This window comes from Elgaria multicarinata, chromosome 9, assembly GCF_023053635.1.
Source record: "Elgaria multicarinata webbii isolate HBS135686 ecotype San Diego chromosome 9, rElgMul1.1.pri, whole genome shotgun sequence".
Classification (NCBI taxonomy): Eukaryota; Metazoa; Chordata; class Lepidosauria; order Squamata; family Anguidae; genus Elgaria; species Elgaria multicarinata.
Window position 1 is genome coordinate 43362503 of NC_086179.1, and position 26613 is coordinate 43389115.

The window sequence follows — 26613 nt, forward strand, 5'->3', positions numbered from 1 at the left end:
GTGTACCTCATCTGAACTTGTATGGTCAGCTATAAAAGAGGACAGGGTCCCTGCACCTTTAGTCGTTGTGCAAAAGAGGCAATTTCAGCAAGTGTCCCCTTTTGCATTTGGCAACCCTAAATCTGGACACTTCCCAGATAATTTCAAAGTGTCCCCATGTTGTATTGATTTTTCCACTCTTCGAGGCAGTAAGCCTGTGTGCACCAGTTGCTGGGGAACATGGGTGGGAGGATGCTGTTGCACCATGTCCTGCTCTGATCCAGCATGGCACTTCTCTTGTTCTCACTTTTATTGTTACCTAGTTGTGAGTGTAGCTAGAAATAATAAATGAATAAATAATAAATAAATAAGCATAGCTACTATATACAGATGAGGCTATGTTCTGCAAACTCTGGATAGCACCTTATATATATAAGGCTACAATTCTTTGTACACTTACTTGGGAGTAAGGTTGACTGAACTTTGTGGTACTTAGTTCCATGTAAGGAAACCAACAATTCAGCTCAACTTCTACTTGCCTTTAAATATGATACGGAATGAACTGCAATACAAAATACAAGCAATAACAACAGGAGTTTCAAAATCACCTTTAAATTCTGCAAAGTCAATTAAAAACATCTTTCAACGTAAGAGGACAAAGAATTGTCATCCTCCTTTCTGGCAGGGTGTTTGTAAACAATATATTAGAGGGAACTGCTCTGAGCTCCGGCAGCATGCCCATGCCCACACCATTTTGTGACTTCTTAAATGTTATTGTTTTTGTATTGATAATTAGAACCTGAGTGTTTCTGTCCTGCACCATTTCATCTCAGGATGCCTTAGACTTTAAAGAAACATGACAAAACACCAACAAAATTACTCTCCCTTCATTGTTGCACCACAGTGTCCTTAAATTTTTGCTTCTAAGAACATAAGAACGTGAGAAGAACCATGCTGGTTCAGACCAAGGTCCTATCTAGTCCAGCATTCTGTTCACACAGGGGCCAACCAGCTGACCTTGGGAAACGCACAAGCAGGATATGAATGCAACAGCATCCTCCCACCCAGGTTTCCCAGCAACTAATGTCCATAGGCATACTGCCTCTGATACTGGAAGTAGAATATAACTATCAGGACTAGTAACCATTGATAACATTATCCTCCATGAATTTGTCTAATCCCCTTTTAAAGACATCCAAATTGGTGGTCATTATTACATCTTGAAGTAATGAATTCTAACTAGGCACTGTGTGAAGAAGTACTTCCTTTTATATGTCCTGAATCTCTCACTAATCAACTTCAGGGATGACCCTGAGTAATAAGAGGAGAAAAATGTCTCCTTATCCACTTTCTCCACACCATGCATAATTCTGTACACATCTATCATGTCTCCCTTTGTAAAATTACTTTCCTTACATTTTTTTTTTAAAAAAAAATTATTTAAGGCAAAATCATATGCATGTTTAGACAGAAAAAAGTCCTGGAATTTCCAGCATTACACAACTGCCATTCTGGGAATTCTAGGACTTTTTTCTGCCTAAATATGCATAGGATTGCGTCTTTAGTTACTTGAAAGCCCTAATTCTAGTATATGTATCCCTGCTTTTTTCTTTCTTTTTAAAACGGTCCATAAGTTAGTGGTTCTCAAAGGTTTACATACATAAGGACCCAGGTTCAGTCCACTGTGCTATATTGACCAATGACTCAGTATAAGTAAGCTTTATGGTGCAATCCTATGTATGTTTAGACATAAATAAGTCCTACAAATAAATAAAATTGGTAATGTCTCCAGTAATGAAAAGAGCTGTCCATAAGAGTGCCACTCATTGGCTGAGTTCGGACAACACGCTAATCAATGGTTGTTTTCCATTTTGTTCCTATTACCCCCACCCCATTAATTAGCGTGTTGTTCAAACTCAGCCACTCAGTCACGTTGCTCTCTGGGCAGCACAGCAGGAAGGATTGGATCTGTTCAATGGGAGGAGGGCAGGGACCCCACCCAAGGCAAGGCATGTAGCTAAGGGCCTATGTAATCTGGAACTGACAGGGCCTCCATCTAACTTTTGGAAGGAGGCATAGCTCAGTGAAAGAGCATATGCGAGTGTACGCCAGCCTGGTGCCTTCTTGTGTTGGAATATAACTCCCAGAATCCCTCTGCCAGTATGGCTTGTAGTCCAATACACCTGGAGGGCATAAGGTTAGGGAAAGATGGCATATGCTTTGTAAGCAATAGATACCAAATTCAGAAACCCTTGATTATCCCCAGGTAAGGATGGAAAAGATCGCTTTCTGAAATCCTAGCGCAACCTTGCCCCCCTCACCTAGTGCTTTCCAGATGCTCTGAACCACAATTCCTAGCATTCTTGATCTTTGACTCTGCTGGCTAGGGCTGATGGGAGTCCAAAACATCTGGTGGGCACCAGTTTGAAGAAGGCTGCCCTAGAGAGTCACTGCCAGGGCAAGTCAGTGGACAAATACAGAGCTAGAAGGGCCAAGGAGGCTTCCTTATGTTCCGCCTTGGGTAAATAAGTTCCAGGCTGCCGCGTGAACGCACATGGTCAAGTTTTCTCGAACTTGCTGGAAGAAGCCCTTCAAGAAGTACCAAAAAAAGGACAGAAGCGAAGGACGAGCACTCTATCTGGAGACCCGTAGCGCCGACTAAAACGTCCTCCAGCCCACACGAGGAATCCCCGCTGTGGGCGTGCGTGTGAGAAACACAAGCTGCCTGAGGGAGAGCAAGCGAGGGCCGGCGCTGACGCTGCCAAGGGGGCGGGGGCTTGCGACGCTGGGAGCCCGAGGCGCACAAGATGGCGGCTGCGGCGGCAGGCGGACGGCGGCAGCGTCGAGGACGACGGCTGCGCGAGGTACTGAACAACTAAATGAGTTTCCCCCCAGCGGCGTGGCTCAAACCAGTCGGGTGAGAGTTGGCAGACTCCGGCGCACCCGGCCTCCCGGAGACAGAGGGGACCGGGTAGGGGGCACTGAGGGTGGCGGGTGGGCAGTGGGGGAAGATGCCCACTCTGCTTGTGAGGAACCCGTTACTTCCAACTGTCTTCTGCTCTCCCCGTCACTTTGGAAGTTCCAGCTCTACGGTTCGGTTTTGGCGCGTCTCCGGAGGAGCCGGGAAAGGGAACTTCTTTCACACAAGCCCTGGAAGCCACTCTCTTGTGCAGCCCCTTTCTTTGCTTCCTCGAATTAGTAAAACAAGAGAAGCTCCTTCTCTTGTGGTGATGTCCCCAAGACACGGGGTCGAAGCCCAGAGACGCCACTATGGATGTGGGAGCCGGGACGGATCGCTTAATTGTCTTTTTCCTCTTAAGTGAGTTGGAGTGGGCAGTATTATGAGATTTGTCCTATTCAACAACCCCCACCCCACTTCCAACACAAGTGTTTTAAGGGTAAAGAATCATGCAGAGACAGTCCCTATATGTTGCGGGTTCCATAGGTTAAAAGTCATTCAGGATGGCTAGATGTTTTCGCTTCGAGATGGTTAGATAAGGAAGGAAATGGGCTAAAACATCTTATATATTGCAAAATATATAAAAGACCTCTATGGGACTGATGTGCTACACACAAAGAAAGTGGAAAGATTTTTGTAAACCTGTTAAGCCTTCCATTGTCAGAGATGTAACTCCTACCCTTAGGAGGAACACTTGTTGCACCTGAAGTAGGTTTGTAATAAGTTCATTGCTGGGAAGAATCTTAATTGGTTGGCATTTTCAGTAGGTTGTCATTTTCTTTGAATCCATAAATCTTCTCTTACACACAAGACGAACACACACCTTCTTTACATGCACTTTGTAATTTTGGAAGTTGACACCTATTCTTCCTAATTAATCTGGAATACTTCCTGCTTTGTGTGTTGCTAATACAGATTAGGTGAACATACGTTAGAAAAATAGGAGAAATTGTTCTTTTTACTGTTCCTTAACTATCCTGATTGTAAATACAAAGGACTGTAAGTGTGTGTTAAATGTTCTTGAGTCTGCACCTGAAGACTGGTCTCAAACACTATTTCTTGATATAAGTTAGCCTCAAAACAGGAAATGTTTCTTAAATGTGCTAAATTTTGAGGCATTTAAGCATATTATTTTATAAAATTGGGGAGTTCTTAAGCAGCCAAGTACAATGTTTAGGCCCCACACTTGAATTCTTTTGTTGAGTTTGAATAACTGACAATGAGGCAAACCCATTTGTGTGCATAAATCTCATTGAGAGAGTTTCAAAAGATATGGGAGAGAGGAATCTCTAAAACAATGTGAACTAGAAGATTTGTTAATAGGTCAGTAAGGGGCTACAATTAAATGTAAATTGAAATGAAACCAAACAGTGTATGAAGAAAGCCAGCCCATTATTTCTAGGAGATGAATGCATTCTTTAGGTTAACAAAGATTATGTAGAGAGGGGCCACTCAAAGTATGTATTGCTGAGAGTGGTAGTTCATGTGTTTTGATGATGGCAGGTGGTAATAAAACTAACTTTTAAGTTTCACACATGCTAAGTTTGTAATAAGTAAAATTTTCATGTACTTAAATTACTGTGGTGTAAATTTTATGAAGTCATAATTAAGAGCTAGTGTTAGGTGTGCTGTTACCAAGGAACACTTTTCATTGTCAGATGGAAAGTACTACACAATATGGAACCACTGTCAGTTGTGGTACCATACACGTACAAGGGGGAAGATATTGGCTGGTTTGGGGAACTGCAAAATTTGTGGAAGTACAAAAAAAGTAGAGAGGGAACTCCCAGTACAGTCTTATGAATACTGAGCATGCTCTGGGACTATGACTGTTGGGGGGCGGGACAGAAACTGGGAGGGACAATGGAATGGAGTGGCTGGGATCCTGAACCAGGAGTATTCCACACTGCTATATTTTGTTGTAGTTCCTACTTGTCCTCTCCTATTCCCCTATAATAAAGGCATGAAGGCCTGCATTGTCCTTACTACTATAAATAGTTGCATGAAAAACCCTTTAGTATCCCTGGTAGACCTGACTGAGGGAAATTATGCCAAACCAACAGTAGGAATAGGATAATTTATATAAGATATTGCAAAGTGTTAGGTGGAAATGAGAGAGGGCTTTATTAATCCATAGGCATGAGACTCCCCGTGTTATAATCACTGAGACCCAACTCTGTCAGCACATCAGTCTGCAGTATGTTCCTCTAGCAAAAGGTCTGTTGATATATATATTATATATACACACACACTCTCTCTCTCTCTCTCTCTCTTAGGATTGATCTGTTTTGAGATAATTGTTTTCACTTGTTTGAATCCAATGTTTATGGATAATTGCTTTTGTCATCTTCAGTTTTCACACAGTAAAAGAGTTTGGTTTAGAATCAAAGCAACTTTCTCTCTCATATCCAAGTGTGAGACCGCAGGAGCTTATAGGCTTTCAATTGGTGTAGGTGAAAATCTGCAAGAAAAGTTGAGTGATGAATTTTGGGCTTGACAGTTAGATCTTGAAGAAAGTTCTAGCTTACTTGGTGAGTCACTTCAGTAAATGACTCCATACCTGTAAAAATAACTCTGTATTCAATAAATCCATGAAACTCCCTATGCTATCTTGGACCAGAAATATTTTACTTTATTATTATTTTGTTCCTACCCTTCGTCCAAGGAGTCAGGGCAATGTACAGAGTTCTTTCCCTTTCTTCATCCACACAACAATCCTTTGAAGGTAGGTCAGACTGAAAGAGAATGACTGGCCCAAGGCCACTAAGTGAGCTTCATTGCTGAGTGGGGATTTGAATCTGGGTCTCCTTGATCCTAATCTTAACTGCTATACCATGCTGACTTAACCTAGGTTGTGGTGAAATTTCCCCATTTTATCCTTTTGTAAGTAGCTACGGTGAGTGGGAAAGATGATGACAAAGAGTTTCCAGAACCAAACCAAATTCTTAGCTGTTGGACCACAGAGGTGTAACCACTATTTCAAATTGAGTGCCATCCTGAATACCACCGGATTTATTTATCTCCCATCATCACTCCCTATGGCAGTTCATCTTGTTATTTCAGGTCCTTTGGTTGGATATTTGAATTTTAGCAAGAGGTAATGATCAGAGAGGGGGTGGGAGAAATATGGTATATGACTTTTTTAAATTCTATCAACACCTCTGAGTTACTTTCTGGGAGAAGAAGGGAAGGGTTACAGGGGAGGATAAGCTCTGCAGGAGATTTTGCTCCTCCAATATTTCTCTTTTTCTGAAGGATTCAGTGTTCTACATCCTATATAGCAGAGGAGTCTCAGGTGGGCTATTTGAACAGGATTTCATCCCTGTGGGCCTACAAATCCACCTGTACTTGGAGCATCTTTCACATAGCCCCAGAAATGCAGCAGCGGTAAAACTACAAGCACAATGATTATTTTTAGAGAGGCAGAAGGGAAGAGAAGCAGGAGCTAGACCAACCGTGGAACAGGGAATTGACACTTGTTTTGGATTTCTTGAGGGTTCTTGCAACAACAAGGTGAACCTTTCTTTCTTCTGGATACCACTCAGAGGGCCAGGAACAGACAGCTGATGTTTCAACTCTGTTGCTGATTTCTCCACATAAATTTGTGGTTGCAGAAGTTATTATGTATGAATAAACTGTGGAGAGGTTTCCTGTGCAGGTTGTAAGTGAGCTTATCATAACGTAAGGAGCAGCAAATGCTTAATTTAATGCACACCATAACTCTAGAAAGGTGCTGTGATGTCTCCATCCTGTTTTAAATAGAACTGTATTGTGGATGCTGTGGCATTTCTGTAGTTATATTTGTGTCTGGATAGGCTTCTGATGTACCATTTTTCATATTTCATTCAGCTAGTGTAACTGCTTTTCCATCTAATGGGATTGGGATTATTCCACTGGTAGACATTCTGGCTGTCAAGGCAAAGGAAATACACATTTAGGACTTATTTTAAAATACTGCTGCCAACTGATGAGGAAATAAACCACATTTTGATACTGGATGTGAATTTGATTTTTCTCTTTTAAATTAGTGTTTAGATCTGAATAAATAAGCCCTTGCAGGTAGTTATATTGTGGTCTTGGGAGAGACTAGGCAGTGCATAATCAAGTTAAATGATCTAAAATGTGTAAATCAGAATGCTCTTATATTTTGTTGGCTATGAACTAGTCCATGTAAACTTCTTTAGGCTGCATTTGCCTGTGGGCAATCTTCATTGAATTGGATGGGACTTTCTGAGTAAACATGTATAAGATTACGCCAATAATATATATACCTTGTCATATTCATTTAGATTGCAGTATTTATCTGGGATTCAATGAGCCTTACTTGTGAGTAGAAATGTATAGGATTGCATTATTAAAAGAATTTATATTAAGTGTTCAAGAAACTAGAGTACTAGACCAGATTTATCATATATTCATTATACATTCTGGCTTTGGTCATTTAATTTCTGTACTTAGTGAGATATTTAATATAGAAAATTGCTGGAAGGCCTTGTTTGTAAAATAATTAAAATACTGGTTGGTACTTGTAGGAGTTGGTATCTCTGTGAGTTGTCCAGCACTGAATGTAATGCCTGTTTTGCTAATAAGATGTGTTAAAATCAAAATAGTTAATTACTAATATCTTACTACTAATTAAAATTAATTCCTGCTTTATGAAGATTTCATGATGAATATGACATAAAGGGAATGAATACATCATTACTCTTAAGTTTTATCCTTCATTAGTGAGGGAATTAGTTTTATTCTTCCATTAGTGAGCTGGGAGAAGTACTGCAGCTAAGGTACAGTGAGGCAAACCAAGATGATTTAAATCAGTGATTTATAAAATTATACTTAAGTCAGCCTTAATGTACAGGTTTCTATTTGTACTTAGATTGTTTTTAAAGATTCTCATTTTTTTAAAAGCCAGGCATACACAACTAATTACGCTGTGGGCTACTCTTACATTTTTGTTAAATGTAGGAGCCGTGTATATATTTCTCATTAATTGCAAGGAAGCATTTTAATCATATCTTGGTTTTGTTTACTCATTCTCTGCTGAAAGATCTTCCCAATAAGGAAATTAAAGCATTTGGTGCTTCTTAGTTAACAAAGAAGATGACTAAAGGGAAAAGGGCAGGACAGGATATGATAAAAGGCTTATTGAATTATGAATGGTGTGGAGACAGAAGTTCTCCTTCACTCATAATGCATAAACACATAGCCATGCAATGAAATTGATAGGCAGGAGGACAAATACAACTTTTGAAAGGGTCATGGAAGGGAGGTCTCTTAACTAAACCACCAGGTTCAGAGGCATCATACCTTTGAGCACTAGATGTTGGGGACAAACAACAGAGGAGAGCTGTTGCCTTCCAGCCCTGCTTGAAAATTCCCAGGGGTGTCTTGCTACTCTCTGTTGGAAACAGTGCTACACAAGGTAGAGTTTTTGTCTGTTCTCTAGAAAGATTTTTCTTACTGTCCTTAAAACAGAAACTATCTGGGTGGTTTATAATAAAAGATACATAATGCACCTCTTATCAAACCATGTAGTACTTATAGAACTGGAAATAGGTTTGACTTTTTGGACTGCTTATCAGGCTAAAGTGCATTGACTCATGTCCCAGTACTTCGCAATATCATGGACTAGGTTTGCAGTTCCATGATTTGTGGTAACATGTAGGTACAGTATGTGGTGATGTATAGAAACAGTAAGTGTTATATCCGATCTTAGTAGTTTGTCAGTGGACCACCTTCAAGAATTGGGCCTTGAGTTAATAAACAGAAGTCTCTCTTAAACTGGTTGCTTCAGGTTAACGATGGCAAATTTTCAAATATGCATAAGGAAAAGTAATTGAGCTAATTAATTCATTTTTTGGGTTTTTTAAAAATGTAACGTTAATAAGTCATATCACTGTCTTTATATTTGCAGTCATATTCTGGAAGAGGTGGATTATTCTCCTTAAACTCTTCATTTACATTTTAAAAAATAACTCCTATTCTCCCTTGCAAATGAGGACAAATTCTTCTTTTGTCTTAAAGCCCTATCCCCTCATTGTTCTGTCTATGCAATATTTTACCTGTACTAAGTATATGGACCCCCAGTTACCCTTAGAGACTGTATGAGGACTTTGGGGCTCCTCTCACATTTTACTGCTATCTGTCTTGAAAAAAACTCTCATATGATGCTCATGTGCAACATAGGATCTTATTCTAAGTGTCATAGCAGCTGTGCAGGTGACAGCTGCTGACCCAGCACAAGTGACAGGGCTTGATTCCAGCACCAAAGCAATAAGCCGCCTTGTGTCAATGCTGGATGCTTTACATGTGATCCTGTGTTTTGTTGCCACTAAGAACTAGCTCTTGGCCAAAATCGGGCCTTCGTTAGTCACTCATCTTAAAATAAATGTCTATATAAATAAATGTATCTACTTTGAAATCCTTGTTTATGAGGTTCCAATTTGGGTAATTCTAAAATGGAATTTGTTAAACAAATTACTAATATGAAAGATAGTGGTAATATAACCTTACTCTATACTATTGATATGCCTAAATCTTAGTTGCTTTAGTAGCTTGACTTTTTGTGCTCCTCCCAAGTTACCATCTCATACCTCTGAAAATAAGAATTTGATTATGATACCTGGATTTGATTAAGATACCTGGGTCAATTAACTACAATTGAATTTTAATGTTTAAAAAGAGCATTATTAATGAGCAAATATATAGGCTCAGTTCAGACAACACGTTTCTCAACCGTGGTTTTAGAACTTTACAGTGGAGTTTTTACACCACCATTGAGAAATGTGTTGTCTGGTGGGAAAATTCCATGCAACGGTGGAGGGGTGTTTTTTTTGGGTGGGGGGGAACACTCCATGCTGAATATCCATGCTTTACAGAGGAGAGTTTCTGCACAACAGTTGTGTTGTATGGAGGGCTCTGTGGAGTTTTCCGTTGAGTTGACTTTTCCCACTGGCTATAGAGTGCAGCTCTAGGAGAGACACCAGGATTGTGTTGGGTTTTTTGCAGCAATGGCTGATGGGATACCATTGGGAGGACCAGGGGAGAGGAGAGGGTGGAGGAACTGTCAATCAATGGATTTTGCTCAACTCCATGGTAGCCCACAGTCACACAAGGTGGCGTTAGAACATGTGTGGGGAGTACCTCCTAAAAACTCAACCGTTGAGTGGAGTTTTCACACTGTGTTGACTAAACTGAGCCACTGTGTATTCTACAGAGTCTTAACATAGCAAGTGCAACTAACTTTTTTTTTCTGCTTTCAGGTCAAAATGAAAAGACTGGGGAACTGTATGGATGATGCATTTCTGTAGCATTTTGTCAGCATTGTAGTGTTGACAATGGATAAATGTAAACACGTAGGGCGTCTGCGGCTTGCCCAGGACCATTCCATCGTGAATCCTCACAAATGGCATTGCATGGTATGCAATACTACAGAATCTGTATGGGCCTGCCTAGGATGCTCACATGTTGCTTGTGGAAGATACATTGAAGAACATGCACTAAAGCACTTTCAGGAAAGCAGTCATCCAGTAGCATTGGAAGTGAATGAGCTGTATGTTTTCTGCTACCTTTGTGATGACTATGTTCTTAATGATAATGCAACTGGTGACTTAAAACTCTTGCGAAGTACATTAAGTGCAATCAAGAGTCAAAATTATGACTGTACTACTCGTAGTGGCAGGACTTTGCGATCGATGGGCACAAGTGATGATCTTTCACATAATAATGCACAAGCTTTGCTTCGTAATCAAGACCGTATGTTCACAGCTCTGTGGCACAGGAGGCATGCATTAATGGGCAAAGTATTTAGATCTTGGTTTGAACTGACACCAAGCGGAAAAAGGATTTTAGAAGAAGAGAAGCTAAGGGAGGAGGCGGAAGAAAGAAGAATCAATGCTAGGAAGAAAAGAGAAGAGCGGAAGCGCCAGTTGAAGGAAGAAATGGAAAAAATGCCCCCAAGGAAGAGCTTTCGCTTGCAAAATCAAAATAAAGAATCCTCAGAAATACCACTCTATGCACTAAAAATGCCACAACATTTGGACTCTGCTCTTGAGTTGAAAGTAACAGCTACCTCAGATGAAGTAAAATTAAAAAAAATAGACTCTCCAGTTAAACGAAGACCTACTGTGACTCCTGGTGTAACAGGATTACGAAACTTGGGAAATACATGCTATATGAACTCTATTCTTCAGGTATTGAGTCACTTGCTCATATTTAGGGAATGTTTTTTAAAGCTTGATTTGAACCAAACTCAAGAGTTGTTAGCAGCTGCAGCCAATGGGAAAACAAGATCATCATCTAAACATCCTCTATTAGCTGGCTCTATTTTTCATGTGAACAAAAGCCACGTTAAAGATAAAACATCTACTGCAAGGCGATCTAGTGTGTCATCAGGCTTAAGTGGTGGAGCATCGCATAGTAGAAATATGGAACTTATTCAGCCTAAGGAGCCAAGCTCAAAGTACATTTCTCTTTGTCATGAACTACATACTTTGTTCCAAGTCATGTGGTCTGGCAAGTGGGCTTTGGTGTCTCCTTTTGCGATGCTCCATTCTGTTTGGAGACTAATCCCAGCCTTTCGTGGTTATGCCCAACAAGATGCTCAGGAATTTCTCTGTGAACTTTTGGATAAAGTACAGCAAGAACTGGAGACAGCTAGGACAAAATGTCCAGCCCTCATTCCCACTTCTCAAAGGAAACTCATTAAACAGGTTTTGAACGTGATCAATACTATTTTTCATGGACAGCTTTTAAGTCAGGTATGTTGCGTATCTCCACAAAGCTATATTATTTAATTATTTATTTTATTTCTATGCCATCCAATAGCTGAAGCTCTCTGAGTGGTTCACAACAGTTCATTAAAAAATACAGAAAAATATAATAAAAACATTATAATAAAACATGGTCATTTTTTTTAAAGATATGAAACTTCAATTCAATTTCAATAACAGAACTGTTCTAGACAGCCGACATAAGAGCCCCATCATATGCCATTAAATGTCTAGGCATAGAGGGCAGTCTTAACCTAGTGCCGAAAATATGACCATGTTGGTGCCAGGCGGGCTTCAGTGGGGAATTCATTCCATAGTTGATTTAAACGATTTATGTGACAATTTAAAAGATTGAACTAAAATTATTAGAAGTGAATGAGTTAAGAAATGATTTTAAAGGAAATTAAATACCTCACAAGTTGAACATGTGCAGCTGCCTTATATTGACTCAGAATATTAGTCCATCTAGCTCAGTGTTGTATGCTGGCTTTTTAAGGTCTTGAGCAGAAGTCTTTCCCAGACCTACAGCCTGAGATCCTACTCTTATACCATCCTTCTCATGCCATAAGATTGTTAGAGGAATCCTTTTCTCCAAATTCCATCATTGCGAGAAGAGCTTTATGCGCTTACAAAGAAAAGGCCTTATCTCTGGTGCTGCCTTCCTAGCGAAGTGTGACTGGTGCCAATATTCCTTTTGATACCAGGTCAAAATGTTTTTATTTGCCCAGGCATTTTAAATGGATTGTGTCTTTCACTAGTTGAATAGTTTTATACTTCTTTGTTTTATTGTATTTATGTCTACATTTTTATTGTAATTGTATTTAATCCCTTGGGATTCTATAGATGAAGGTACAGTTTAGAGTTTTAATGAATGCATATTTATTAGCTTTTCTGAAGCTGAAACTGTTGGAGGGGCTTACAAAAATAGAATAATACAACAAAAACATAATAAAACATACCAAAGAAGAAAAGAACCCAGCATAATGCAACAATGCTTACAAACTGAACTTTTTTTAAAAAGCCTGGTAAATTAAAGAGTATTATTTTCAGTTCATTAGTGAATGGTGGTTTAAGGCTAAACCACCCTGCGAATAAGCTATGCAGTGTTGCTTATTTGCAGAACAACCCACAATGTGTCCAACAGACTACTGGGCTCACCGTGGCTTGTTCTCTCCCTCCTTTCCCCTGGTCCTCTCCCCAGTATCCCAATGTCCTTCACAGCAGAGCCTGTCTTGATTCCCCATCTTGTCCACTTTCCTGCTCTGATTGTGCAAACAGGGTCATAAATTCGTTGGTCTTTTGCAAATGCAAAAATGCGCTCTTACTGCTGTCCAATATGTATAGCCCTGCTGTGTCAATGTCCTTGTAAGTTTCAGCTGTCAAAGGGAGTAAAGTGCAGTAGGTACCAGTCAAAGAAATTGACAAGACTGCATATAGGCTAATTTTGTGCACAACTGAAAAGCACTGGCAAGGGTAAAAAAGTAGGTGCATCAAAAGTGGGGGACACACAATATCTCCCCCTTTCGCATGGTGATCCTCTCAGTTTTAAGTGTTAAACTGACCACTTGTCAGTGTCCTGCTTCCATTCAACATTTCCCAAGTCTCCAATCCCAGAAAGGGCGGATCTTGACTCCTCCCTTTTCATGTCTCCTTTTCATAGTAACTACTCTGAATGGGAGCTGTGAAAAGTTGTTGAGGGGAATCAACATCTTCTTATGGTCGTGAAATGACTGCTGGATTTGGATGACATGCCAACCATTGTGGGGCAAACAACCTCTGGAACAAACCATGGGTTGTCAGTGTGGTTTATTGCCCCTAAATAATCATTCTATAGAAAGCATTTTGGGTTTAGACATCATGGCAATCTAAATAGGTTGTCATGTCATACAAACCCAGTCAGTGTGGATTATCATGTTGTGTGAGTTTAGCCATGGTTTGACTTCATGGTTTCTATAGACTAGTTATCAAATCAAAATAACTTTAAAAAATATTTAAAGCAAGTAAGTCAAAATTATGGAATAGTAACTGTCAAATACAAAAAAACTGCTCTTATGGTAATTGTAGCTATAGGGTGTGTGTGTTTTAGTGTCTTCAAGAAAGCATTAAGTTGGAGGCCAGAGGTAGGATTATAGTAAGCAAGTTAGTATCTCCATTCCTCCTCAGAAGAGCAGACTGATTATGACATGACCACATCAAAGTGATAACTGATGAGCCTACTTATAGTTGTAAATTAATGTCTTCTGAAGCTGATGTCTTGGCCTTTTGCTTCAGTGAGTTTGTTAGTAGCAGGATATATATCATGCTAGATTAGCTTTCCTTTTTAGTTACAATCCACTTATTTTTTATTATTTTACATACAGATAAAACTAAACAGCATATTAAGACAATTGTAATGTACTACAGGGGAAAACTGACTTTAATTCTCCCATTATAAGCTACAAACATTTTAATATGAAACCGCACAACTTCGTGTAGTCTGTAAGTTGAGAGACATACTAGGGTAGCTGACAGCTGGAACAGGAGGGGTTTCCAGGTCAAAGCTGACTTAAATTTCCGTCACTGAATTGGGATGTTCGTATAATGCATGCCAGCAGAATAAGTGGCTGCAGCTGTTGTGGCTTTTCTATTTCTTATACAGTAAAATACCTTCACTTAAATTCACCTGTATTTGATATTGTGCTATATAGGAAAATATACTCTTCTTAATTTCAGTTTATTTAATCTGCCTCCTGTCACCTAGTTACTTTAATCTTAAGGAGGTGAGAGATACTAATAGCATTTCAGGTAATTTTATACTCAATTCATTTACTCCAGAGTATCTCTACTAACATTGGGACTGCTCTGGAATAAATAGTTTGAAGCTGTTTATTAGAATACTCTCTGTGGTCCTAGCATACCTATTCCTAAATGGCATTAAGAATATTGCTGGAAGCACCTAAGAACTTATTTTAGTGGTAGTTCAACTTATGTACTCACACTAATGGCCATCCTATAAGAAGTACCATCAGATAATATCTTTGTGGTAGTAAATGTATTAGCTTTGAAGTACTTGCACACTGGCTGCTCCTGATAGAAATATGGAGGGTAGCCAGGTGTCAAATATCCAGCATGATCATTAAGGTGAAGTTTATTTTATTTATTTTTATTTATTTATTTATCATACTTATACCCCGCTCCTCAGCCAAAAAAGGCTCTCAGAGCGGCTTACACTTAGGAAAAAAGACATCTGCATCTACACCCTTCCGAGTCCCGGAAACCTAGAGAGCCCAACATTGTAGGAAAGCCTCTGCAAGCAATCCATAACCATGGTATCAAAAGGACAATGCTCGCAAGAGCTTCACAGATAATATAGTTTCTAGTGTTCATGCAGATTGCATGCTCTTCTGGGAGCATATATTTATTATTTTTATTATTATTATTATTATTATTATTATTAATCTCACCTTTTTTCCTCTTGCAAGGAACACAAAGTAGCTTATATGGCCCTACTCCACTCCATTTAGCATCACAACAACCCTGTGAGGCAGGTTGGTCTCAGAGTCACTGACTGGCCCAATGAGCTTCATGGCTGAGTGGGGACTAGAATCAGGATCTCCCAAATCCCAGTCCAGCACCTAACTACTTTTCCACACTGGCTTTCTCCAACTATGGATTGGTGATAAGATTATCTTTTGCCAATGTGGAGGCTTTCCTCAAATATCTCCATGTGGCAGCTGGCCGTGTGCAGTACTTCTGTGTGTAGTATCCCGCCAGATTTTTCTCAAAGGCACAGTAGATCCCTCCCTGCTGCTCCCTTCACCATATGCTTATACAGCATGAACAAATCTGCTCATTCCATGGAGAAAGTTAGAATGTGAAGAAAATTATCCAATCCACGTAATGATTTAGTTGAGGAATCAGATCCTTGCATGGTGACAGTGATTTCCATAAATTAGTTGTAATGTTTACTCTGAAACAATTCTTTTCTAATTAATCTGGCGGGGAGGGGGAGGAGTTTTCCTGAACTGACAGTATAAGTCGGCGTTCAAGTGACATATGATGCGCATATATCTCTTAGAGGAACATGGTTCTGGATGCCTTATATTAGGGCAGAAAGTAGATTTTCAGACACTGTGGTACATATCCAGATGTTCTTAACTTCAGCTTTCAGAAGCCCCTGCCAACATGGCCAGTGGTCAGGAATGCTAGAAGTTGAAGCCTAAAATATCTGGAAATTACTATCTGCCCTTCATTGTTGTAAATATTCCACATTTGAAACAAAATCGCTTTTGTACACTTCTTAAGGGAGTTCTCTGAAGTAGAGTTATGCTTTCCGATGTATAATTCTGTAGATGGCACTCTTTGTATAACGGCATATTGTTGTTGCCATTCGTCTGTTTTTACTTCTGTATCAAAGACACCTTGAAATTTGCAAAAGCAGCTTTTAATAAATAAATTGCTGTATCTAATAGTGAACTTGGTGGTCCTGTGCCTATCAGCAGTAAAACAGGGCCACCCACAAGGTGGAAGGTTGTTGTTTTTTGCATATTTGCGGGGTTTTCCAGATCTGCCTTGCACATAGTATTTTAAAGCAATTTTAGATTGCTTATAACTAGGAAATGTAATAAAACTTTTGTATTAATATATATAAAATGAATGTCAGCTTATTTTTTTACTTTCAGTAGATGACTATTTGCCTCACTGTGAAAAATTGTAATCTGTTAGAAATTCACTTTAAGGAAAAAATTGTCACTGTACTGATGAGATAGAAAATATTTATTTGCAGAATAATTGCAGTTAAATTTAATACCAGTACAGTGGAAAATAACAGCAAGATACCAGTGAGGTTGCTTGCATTGAGGTTGGGTCCTTACCACTTTTTCTTTCTTTGATTAGGGTAGCTTTTTAGAATTAAGGCACTATTTAAACACTATTTTCAGTAACTACGGGGAAATATTTAAGAAAAATCAGTGGTAACCAGGCTTGGAATATGTGTTTAGGTTTCTTCATAGTGAATGAATGATAAGGGCTGAAATGAAGGATTATGTAAAGAGCTCACTGAGATGTACTAAAATGATGTATTAAAATGAAAATAGTAAATAGTAAACACTTCATGGTTTTAATTTAGACTTGAAAATAAAGACCAGTCAACCATTTTCAAGATAGGGGCTGCATTTGGACAACACAATTGTCAATGGTGCGGTAATAACCAACTCAGCAGTTTATCTATGGGGAAACTCCCCACATGACATGATAATAATCAACCATGGTGTGGATTAGGATCAGCATTGAGTTGATTATTAGTCCAGGCTGAGCTGACTTACTCATCCCCCACCCTCTTTCCCCTCCCCTGTCCTCCTGCTAGTATCCCATCAGCCATTGCTGCCGAAAATCTATCTTGCTGGCTGGACTAGAGTGGCAGCCACCGCTTTGACCACTCTTGCCTTGCGACTCTGTAGCTGTTGAACTAACCAATGGTGGCCGAGGAAATAACCAATGGTGGCCTCCACACAACACGATAACCAACAGTGGTTCAAATAGCCAACTCTGCACAGCATTGGTTTTCAGTCAAATAACTAACTGTTGATTAAAAAACTCCTGCTACACAACATACTAACACATGGTGGGTTAAACAAACAACCATCAACTATTTAAACCACCGTGGGTTATCATGTTGTCCGAAGCCAGACAATGTTGAAGATGCTTCAATATGAGAGAGAAAGCAACTAGTTTCTCTTTGAATCTGTGATTGATACATATCAAGCTGCTGTTATTCTTAATTTATTGGGAGGGGGCTGGCCGGAGGGTTGAGGACTCAAATTAAGTGCTGGTTTGTCTTGACAGGTAACATGTCTTGCATGTGATAATAAGTCAAATACTATAGAACCCTTCTGGGACCTGTCACTGGAATTTCCTGAAAGATACCACTGCAATGGAAAGGAGACAACCTGTCAGTATCCATGCTTGTTGACAGAAATGTTGGCCAAGTTTACAGAAACTGAAGCCTTGGAAGGAAAGATATACGCTTGTGATCAGTGCAACAGTGAGTAAAGGCAGTATGTACTTTCACATCTGACTTCCATTTAACATGTGAACTAGCGAAAGTTAAAAGCATAGATACTACAAGTACATTAATATATACACATAATCAGAAAAAATACCTCTTGTGTATGTGTGTGAAATGTTTAACAGTGAGATGTGAACAGTACCTTGAGCTTGCATTATAATGTCATGTTTCAGGTAAAGGAAATTTCAAGAAATGTAATAATATCTATTCCATCAGTACGTTAGTCGTTCTTTACCAGGACTCCACATTTCGCATGTTCTCCAATGCCTTTGGCCTGTGGATCTAATCTGGTGTATGGAGATCCCCAATCTGGCCCATGGAAGATGGGGCATGTTCTACAGACCCGATCGTCTCCTCCCCAAGCCCTGTCCCCTCATCAGCGTCCTCAGCTGAGTTGAGAACCTTCCTGTGCCACTCACACCCCAGTTAAAATGCAGGGATGCGGAAGAGCCTGACTTGACCAGGGCTTAGTCCTGCAAGCCATAACTGAGTCCCTTTTTCCATGCAGAGAGGAGCACAGAGAGAGAAAAAGTGGATGGGATAAGGCCAATAATATCACAGGATATCAAGGCCAAATGATATCACAGCTTCGGGGCGGGCCTCACTCCCTTGACAACATCTGGCATGTCAGCTCGATCAAGGGATGCTGTCGGGGCCCTTGACTAAAACAGCTTGCCTGCCCCTGCTATACAGTCTAGTTGTGTCTTGAATGTTCTATTAGTCAAAATAATATTTTCAGTATAGTTCCAGAATGAATACCTGCTTAAATCACTATCTGGTTGAGTAGCTGTAGAATGAAATGGCAAAATGAAGCAACTTTTGTGTGGCATGTAATAAAGTGTGTTCATTTAATTGAGTAGTTGGTCTATTATGAATTTGAGTGGCAGATCTTTTTCTTTTTAACAGCAAAACGAAGAAAGTTTTCTTCTAAGCCTGTTATACTCACAGAAGCACAGAAGCAGCTTATGGTATGCCGACTACCTCAAGTTTTGCGGTTACACCTTAAGCGGTTCAGGTAACGTAGTAAATTATCTCTTTGCTAGCTTATTAATGTGGGCTGGCAGCCTTCTTTCAAGGAATTTTGGGTTATTGTTTTTTAAAGGTCTGTATATTTAGTTGAGCTATAAAGAATGTTTCCTGAAATTCCAGCAAAATTCTGGACTCCATCTAGATGGTGTGCCAATTATCTGTACTGTAAGTTGGTGTTAATGCTTTTTGCAATCATGGAACTAGTGCGTATGTCATGAAATGTTCTGAATATTTCAACCGCTCAAGGAATGAAGCTATTGGTATCTAAATTTTAGCAGTGTGGCTTCCATGAGAGGAGACAAAGTTGTCACTTTGGCTGAAATGAAGACCTCACATAGGTCTTAGAGCAGTGGCAGGAAACTTGAAGCCCAGATGCTGGCTGGGGCTGATGGGAATTGGAGTCCAACATGACAAGCCACTGAGAACAATGGGAATAGTAGTACAGCATCTGGAACACCACAACTTCTCTACCCCTGCATTAGAGATCAAGAGAACATTATGAAAGAGTGAGGATGCAAAAGTTGATTGGAAAGATGTCCCAGGAAGTGTAGAGTCCATAGGCAAAACAAGTGAAGAGGCAGAGTAGCCAAGGGGGTAATATGCAAGAATATGAGAAAAGAGAGGTGGAGGAGAGATGGGGACTGAGCAAAAAAAAGAGTGAACACTAAAATACCCTTCCTCAACCTGACACCCTCTAGATATATTCAACTTCAACTCAGCATACCCAGAGAGCACCAGGTTGGGAAAAGCTGTACTGAAGGCTGCCATGAAGGAAGCTTACACAGGGCCTGAGGATCGGATAGGCTACATGTTTTTCATGGGAGTCAGTATGGGGAAGGAGAGCATGATTAAATAGGCAGTGGACAGAAAAGCAGGGACTAGAGGTGATGGATCACATGGACTTGAACAGTGAACAGCCAAGAGTGAGATAGGAGTAAAAACCACATGAGACCTAGAGTCAAGAAAAGCTGTGAACTTTTGGCAGTAAAGAAATAGATGAGCAAAGGAGCATTGAATTGAATGAAACAGCGACGTTTTCTGTGAAGAGGGCAGATGCAATGAATCTGAACCCTGAAATGGGGGTGGCTCTAGGCATGTTCCCATAGTAGTACATGAGAAAGTAACGGTGGGCAATGGAGAAGAGAAGACTCCTGGGGGTGGGGGTGGGCGGGCAGAGAATAAGACACCCCTTTTGGTATTTGAGGAGTGTTGTCACATAGGAGAGGGCAAATAGTGGTACTCTTCTGCCTCAGAGGGCAGGACTAGATCTGTTGGATTTAAGCTACAGGAGAGTAGATTCTGATTGAGCATTAGGAGAAACTTCTCAGTGGTAAGAGCAGTTTGACAATAACACCAGTTATCTATGGGAGTGTAGGCTCGCCCTCAGTTGGAGATTTTTGTGCAGAGTTTGGACAGCTCATCTGTTTGATTCTCTAGCTCTGGATTTCCTGTACAGAGCTGTGGGTTGGACTTAAATGGCCTAAATGGCACCCTCCAACTGTATGATTCAGTAACTACCCCCACTGAGGGAGATTCATACTTTAGAACAGAAGTGGAGATTTTTAACCCTTAGTTACATTAAAAATACTTCCAGAAAAAGAACTAGAAAAATCATTTTAAAATTGTACTTACTTTTTTCTCTGCTAAGATGGTCAGGACGCAATCATCGTGAAAAGATTGGTGTGCATGTCAGCTTTGATCAGATGCTAAACATGGAGCCCTATTGCTGCAGAGAATCTCTAAAGTCCCTTGTACCAGACTGCTTTATCTACGACCTGTCTGCTGTTGTGATGCATCATGGGAAAGGATTTGGTTCGGGACATTACACTGCCTATTGCTACAATTCAGATGAAGGTACAAACAAGGAATTTTAAATGTGCAGTCCAATTTTAAGTTTGGCTCTTCTTAGAGGCAATAACATTCTGTAGTGAATTTATATTGCCATAAGCAGTCTCTCAAAATTCTTAAGACACTCTTAAACAGGGGATCTTATAAAATTGTAGCAAATACTACACTGAAAGGCTGATCTATCGTATCAATTGCTCTAGATATAAAATCTCCCACTTTTAGGGAATATTCTTCCAATACTTCAGGATCCCTATGTAAAATGTAATGATAAATTGTAATCATTAAAACCCTGTGATTTTTTTTATTCCAAAAATATTAAGTGCTAGGATGATTTTACATTACTTTGCTTTTCTGTTTTAGGAGTCTGGGTACACTGCAATGATTCCAAGCTCAACATGTGCACTATGGAAGAAGTATGCAAGGCGCAGGCCTACATTTTGTTTTATACCCAACGAGTTACTCAGGCAAATGGACATTGTAGAGTATCAGGTCTTGACTCACCTTCTGGAAAACAGCCAAATACTGAAGTTAATTGTTCCAGTGTAGACAGTAACAGCTAAGCCAAAGCCAATTTACTGAGTACAGTACAAGTTTGAATTGTCACTTGTACATGTATTGAGACAAGTGCAGTATTGTGCTAAATCTGTCTTGGGAAACAATGTATGTGTTAAAATTCTTTTGTACTTGCTAAAAAAAATTTGGGGGAAAAGTTTAGTATAAATTAATACTTTATATTCATGGTAGGTAACTTCCTAAGTTACTAGACGACTGTATAGCTATTTTTTTAAAAAAGAAAATTGCCATTTGGATTTTTAAATCTTACCTCAAGCTGTTTTTCAGCATTTTTATATTTTAGTGTAGGAAATAGAGATGAGGAATTTCAGTGGGCATCTTGTGTAATTCTGGATTTTTTTATATAAAAAGTGTGCATTTATACTACATTTTTGGCAGTACCTTTGACTTTGTCTGCAGGAGTCTGTCTTGCTTCTACAGAATTAAAAAAAAATCTTGTCCATGTCTGTTTAAATTTTTACTTTCCTCTCTGAGCTGAAGAGTCCTCCTAAGAAAAAAGTACAATTTATACCTGTACTTAGTAAACTATAATAACTTATCCACACAATCACTAAAGTGCTGGGCAAAGGCAATGGGAGATGGCTAACATTACTGTGATCCTAGTGCCTCTCTAAGCTGGGAGAATGGGCGTCCAAATGGCAGATGTGGTTCAATGTAAGCCAGTGCAAGGTGATGCACGTTGGGGCAAAAAAAGCCAACTTCAAGTATAACCTAATGGGATCTGAGCTGGCGGTGACCAAACAAGAAAGAGATCTTGGAATTCTGGTGGACAGTTCAATGAAAATGTCCACCCAGTGTGCGGCCACTGTAAAGAAGGCAAACTCCATTGTTAGGCATTATAAGAAAAGGAATTGAGAATAAAACTGCCAGTATTATCCTGCCTTTATACAAATCTATGGTGCGACCACACTTAGAATACTGTGTACAGTTCTGGTCACCACACCTAAAAAAGGATATTATGGAGCTGGAAAAAGGGCAACTAAAATTATTAAGGGGTGGAGCATCTCATCTCCCCTTTGAGGGAAGGTTACATCAACTAGGATTGTTTAGCTTGGAAAAAAGGAGGCTAAGGGGAGACATGATAGAGGTGTACAAAATTATGCATGGTGTGGAGAATGTGGATAGGGAGACATTTTTCTCCCTCTCTCAAAATACTAGAACCAGGGGACATCCCATGATGCTGGTTGGTGGGAGATCTAGGACAAAGGCAGTACTTCACACAGTGCATAGTTCAATTATGGAACTCACTACCACAGGATGTAGTGATGGCCACCAATTTGGATGGCTTTAAAAGGGGGTTGGATAAATTCCTAACAGCAATAGCTACTAGCCCTGATGGTTGTGTGCTATCTCCAGTACTTGAAGCAGTAAGCCTGTGTGCACCAGTTGCTGGGGAACATGGGTGGGAGGGTGCTGTTGCACCATGTCCTGCTTGTTGGCCCCTGGCTGATGGCTGGTTGGTCACAGTGTAAACAGTGCTGGACTAGATGGACCCTTGGTCTGATCCAGCATGGCATTTCTTATGTTCTTACGATCTAGTTAGGGTGTGGGACTAGATGAAACCGCGGGGGAAGGCAATTTGAAAGCTCATAGATGTACAAATTCCAGTATAAGGAGGAGCTAATAGGCCTATACTCAGGACTAGGCAACCTAATGCCTTCCAGGCTACGATTCCCATCAGCCCCAGGCAACATGGCCAATGGTAAGGAATTAGGAAGTTGTAGTCCAAAACATCTGGATGGCGCCAGGTTATCTATCCTGCATGTATTAGCTACTCATCCTGGCACTTGAACATGATTAAGTATTCAAATTGCTTTCTCCTGTTGCTTTCCCCCCAAAAGCAACAGGAAATACGTTGGGATCTAGGATCTGCCTTCCATGTGAGGAAGGGGTCTACCTCTGGAAGGTTGTTCTGCCTAATTTTTGTGCCCCCCTCAACACAGTTCATCTCATTCTGTAGAGGCTCCTTTGACTATGTAGCATTTTCTGGGGGCTGGAATGGAAAAGAGGGGGCCCATTTCGGGAAGCCCAGTTGCTCATGCTTAAGTCTGAATTCAACTGAGTAAATAGAGATAATATTTAGGTATTATGGCTTATCAAGGAAGATCCATACAATTTCAGAATGGTGACCATAAAATTTGGTAGTGAATTCTCTTAAACGTGATTTGGGGGGGAGGGGGAGGGTATACCTGAATAATCAAGCTATTAAAATGTTTCTCTCAACACATTACTTAATTTTTGATAAACCTTTATCATAAGGCAGCCATCAGTACAAGAGGCAGAGTAGAAGAGTCAGCTATTATTACAGGAGTTCAGAACCTCAGGCCATGGGCCAAATCTGGCCCTCCAGGCCACACACCCTTTCTCTCAACCTCTGATTCTTTCCTGGCTTTTGTGCAGTTCTCTTCCCCTACCCACACCCCATTCTAAAGGTTCAAAGGCTTCTCTGAAATCTTCCATGACTGGGAGTAAAAGCTTTAAACTAAAATGTACTGGTATTCTTTGTATTTTGGGCCCTGCCTACTATTGTGCTCCCAGGAGGAGGTGGAACAACTGGATCAGAGGAAGGTAGTGGTCTAGCGATCGTAGCGGAAGGACATCTATGTTGATAAAATGGTGGTGGTTTGTGCCGTCATCTATCATAAGCATAAGGTTCATAGGGATCTGGTTCCCAGTACCTATCCTTGTCATAGGGCTGTGGCCAACCCGTATGCCTGTCCTGATCCAATGGGGAACAAGATCTGCCTCTAAATTTGCCTCTAGGTTGATAATAATCCCTTGAAGGAATTGAAAACAGTCAGGTGATCCTCTGGGATGATCTCTGTGTGGAGACCTTGGGTATTTCCTCTCCAATCGATGTGCAATTGATGAAGTAGCTCTAATTTCGCCCTCAGACATAGAGGTTAGTTGTCGATGCTCAGCTATTGGTGCCATCTGTGAAATTGGAAGCAGCGATGCTAATAAAGGATCAGAGGAACATTCCTCTGATCTCGAGAGGAAGTTAGCAACGGACTGGGTTGAAGAGATGGTGTTGGTGACAGTCGATGTAGTGGAGTTCGTGTCCGTGGTTTTAGTTTTTTTAAGCACTCTCTGCATCCCCATTCTTGTGAATAGACGTTTTCTCATCCGCAGCCGCTGGAGTGGAATGTTTTAGAGGCTTGGTTTTTGCTTTTGTCAATTTCTTAGCAACTGACAATGTCCGAGAGCTGCCTGGTGTTGAATCAAATTGACAGCTTGTCCCTGGCATAGATGGTTCAGGGGATCTCTCTCCCATATTGGTCACGGGAGGAGCCACTTGTGGCTGCAGCTGTTCTAAGGCTAGTAAAGCCTTATTCCAAAGGGTTGCCTTCAACCTGTCTGATCAATGGCATCTCATTATTTCGAGAATGCTTGACGGAATTGGCAGGATACAACTACATGTCCCTCTCCTAAACATAGGAGGCACAAAGAGTGTCCATCTGACACAGTAACAACGCTGCTGCACTTTGTAGACTTTTCGAAAAAGGGCTTGAAGGCCATGCACCCCTCCAGGTAACGACGTGAACAAGACAGAAACTTTTTTTTTTTGTAAACAAGGAAAGAAAGAAGTAGAATATAGAAATAGGAAAGTCGAATAAAAGCAATTATGATTGAAAAACGCCTCAAAAAATGAGGTTCCCAAACGAGGTTGCCACAGTGGCGGACGAAAAACTGAGGGAATAAGTGGGAACTCTTTAGGACATGTGCAGTTCGCGACAGGGGAAGGATTCCTGCCTAAAATTCCTCGGCTATAGAACTTTTCTGATATGAGGCTCCATGCAGGCACACAACCCATACGCGTGATTGCACAGATGACCACTCGAAGAACTACACTTACCAGTAAGAAACCTGTCTACCGGGAGTAAAAGCTTTAACCTAAAATATTCTGTTCTTTGTATTTTGGGCCCTGCCTACTACTGGAATGTACTACTGGTCCCAGAAAGCTGCTCCAAAATGAAATTTGGCACTTGGGCTGAAAGAAGTTCTCTATCTCTGCTCTACTATCTTGAGAGAGCCCCAAACCCAACTGAACATCACACAGAAGAGAATCAAGCATACCAAGCACAAAGTCCTATTCTATGAGAGAAGAACTCACTACAGTATGTATTTTAAGAGCTCTAACTTGCTGGTCTCTACCTGGACTGTATTGAATTCAGGAAAGATTTTTCTGGCAGTAGCTACATAAGCAGAAATTCAGCAAGCAATGCTTTTCCTTCTCTGCATGTACCTGTCAAGAAAGAGCTTCATCTACCTTATTCAGCATAACATCCTATTCTCACTTACTTGGGAGCTAGCCTAACAGAAGAATGTGACTTGCTTTCAAATAAACCTGTATAGGATTGCAGTGTTGGTCTTCCAAGTTTAGACTGGATTTTAAGTAACAACCCACCAGCAAAAGTAGCTCTCCACTATAAGAAAACTAGTAGAAACTTATCACAAAATTACTATTGCCTGGAACCATAAAAAGGCTGTTCTAACTCTATGCCAATGTTTATAGTTTTTCTCATGTCATTTTTCCTGTTTTGAGGGACCTTTCAGCTTTCCAGAAATTTGCTGTTTTATTCTTTTACTATGTACAGCACCATGTACATTGATGGTGCTATGCAAATAAATATTTTCCATATATTTTTTCACCTGTCTCTATGCAGTCACATAGATGGGTTCTATGCTTGTGCAGAGCAGTACTCTGAACTTTCTAGAGCAAGGCAATGAAACATTTTGACAGGAGGCACACTCAGACAAGCACGTCTACTGCCTTCTGGCTCAGTTCTTTTCTGACCCTAGCAACAGTAGCATCATTCAGAACATTCTCCTGACTGACAGTAGGAATTTTTGTCTTGTTTTTTCTTTGCATTTTGCGTTTTACTTCAGTTTTACACAGGGCAATCCAGGCTCCAATGGCACAACAGGAACTACTCAATGTGTTGCTATTGAGTTGGTCTGTTTGCAGCTTTAGATTTGTCTTCTGCAGAAGTACATGTTGGGAAGCACACATACATAATTAATAAAAACTCAGTTCTTTAGTTCTTCTGCACTCACGTAGTGTCAATAGTGTGGAGCATACCTAAAATTAAAAAATCTCCAGGTTGCAGAATTAAATAGAAAAAGTGCTAAAATGTAATGAAAACAACTGTCATCACATGAATAAGAGACTTATTGGTGGCTCTAACTATTGTATTGGGCAATGCCTTTTTCAACTCGAGGGTCAAATTCAATTTTGGAGCTCTCAGGGCGGCGGTGGCAGCTAAGAGACATGGCCAAAAAAATTGCTTTAGTTTAACACTCTTACTACCAGTAACCAATTTTAAGGCCTTTAGAATGGGGTGGGGAGCTGTACAAAAGCAAGGAAACCAAACAACTGATAGTTCTCGTAAATGGATGTGGCCATC

At 40.3% G+C, this 26613-nt stretch overlaps 2 protein-coding genes across 4 annotated transcripts in view; one reads left to right on the forward strand and one right to left on the reverse strand.

Moving 5' to 3' along the window:
- Positions 1-26613, reverse strand: part of ELK3 (ETS transcription factor ELK3) — a 409974-nt gene that overhangs the window by 281655 nt on the left and 101706 nt on the right. The window lies entirely within an intron of this gene.
- On the forward strand, positions 2799-21647 carry USP44 (ubiquitin specific peptidase 44). 3 transcript variants are annotated; one of them, XM_063134682.1, is made up of 6 exons: positions 2799-2843; positions 10201-11697; positions 17533-17731; positions 18662-18770; positions 20433-20638; positions 20993-21647. In XM_063134682.1, exons 2-6 carry the CDS (start codon positions 10276-10278, stop codon positions 21190-21192), a joined length of 2136 nt encoding a protein of 711 aa, XP_062990752.1. In that variant the 5' UTR covers positions 2799-2843; positions 10201-10275; the 3' UTR covers positions 21193-21647. The 3 variants fall into 3 exon arrangements, with proteins under 3 accessions (XP_062990752.1, XP_062990754.1, XP_062990753.1); XM_063134684.1 differs by lacking the exon at positions 2799-2843 and adding an exon at positions 2885-2896; XM_063134683.1 differs by lacking the exon at positions 2799-2843 and adding an exon at positions 5404-5469.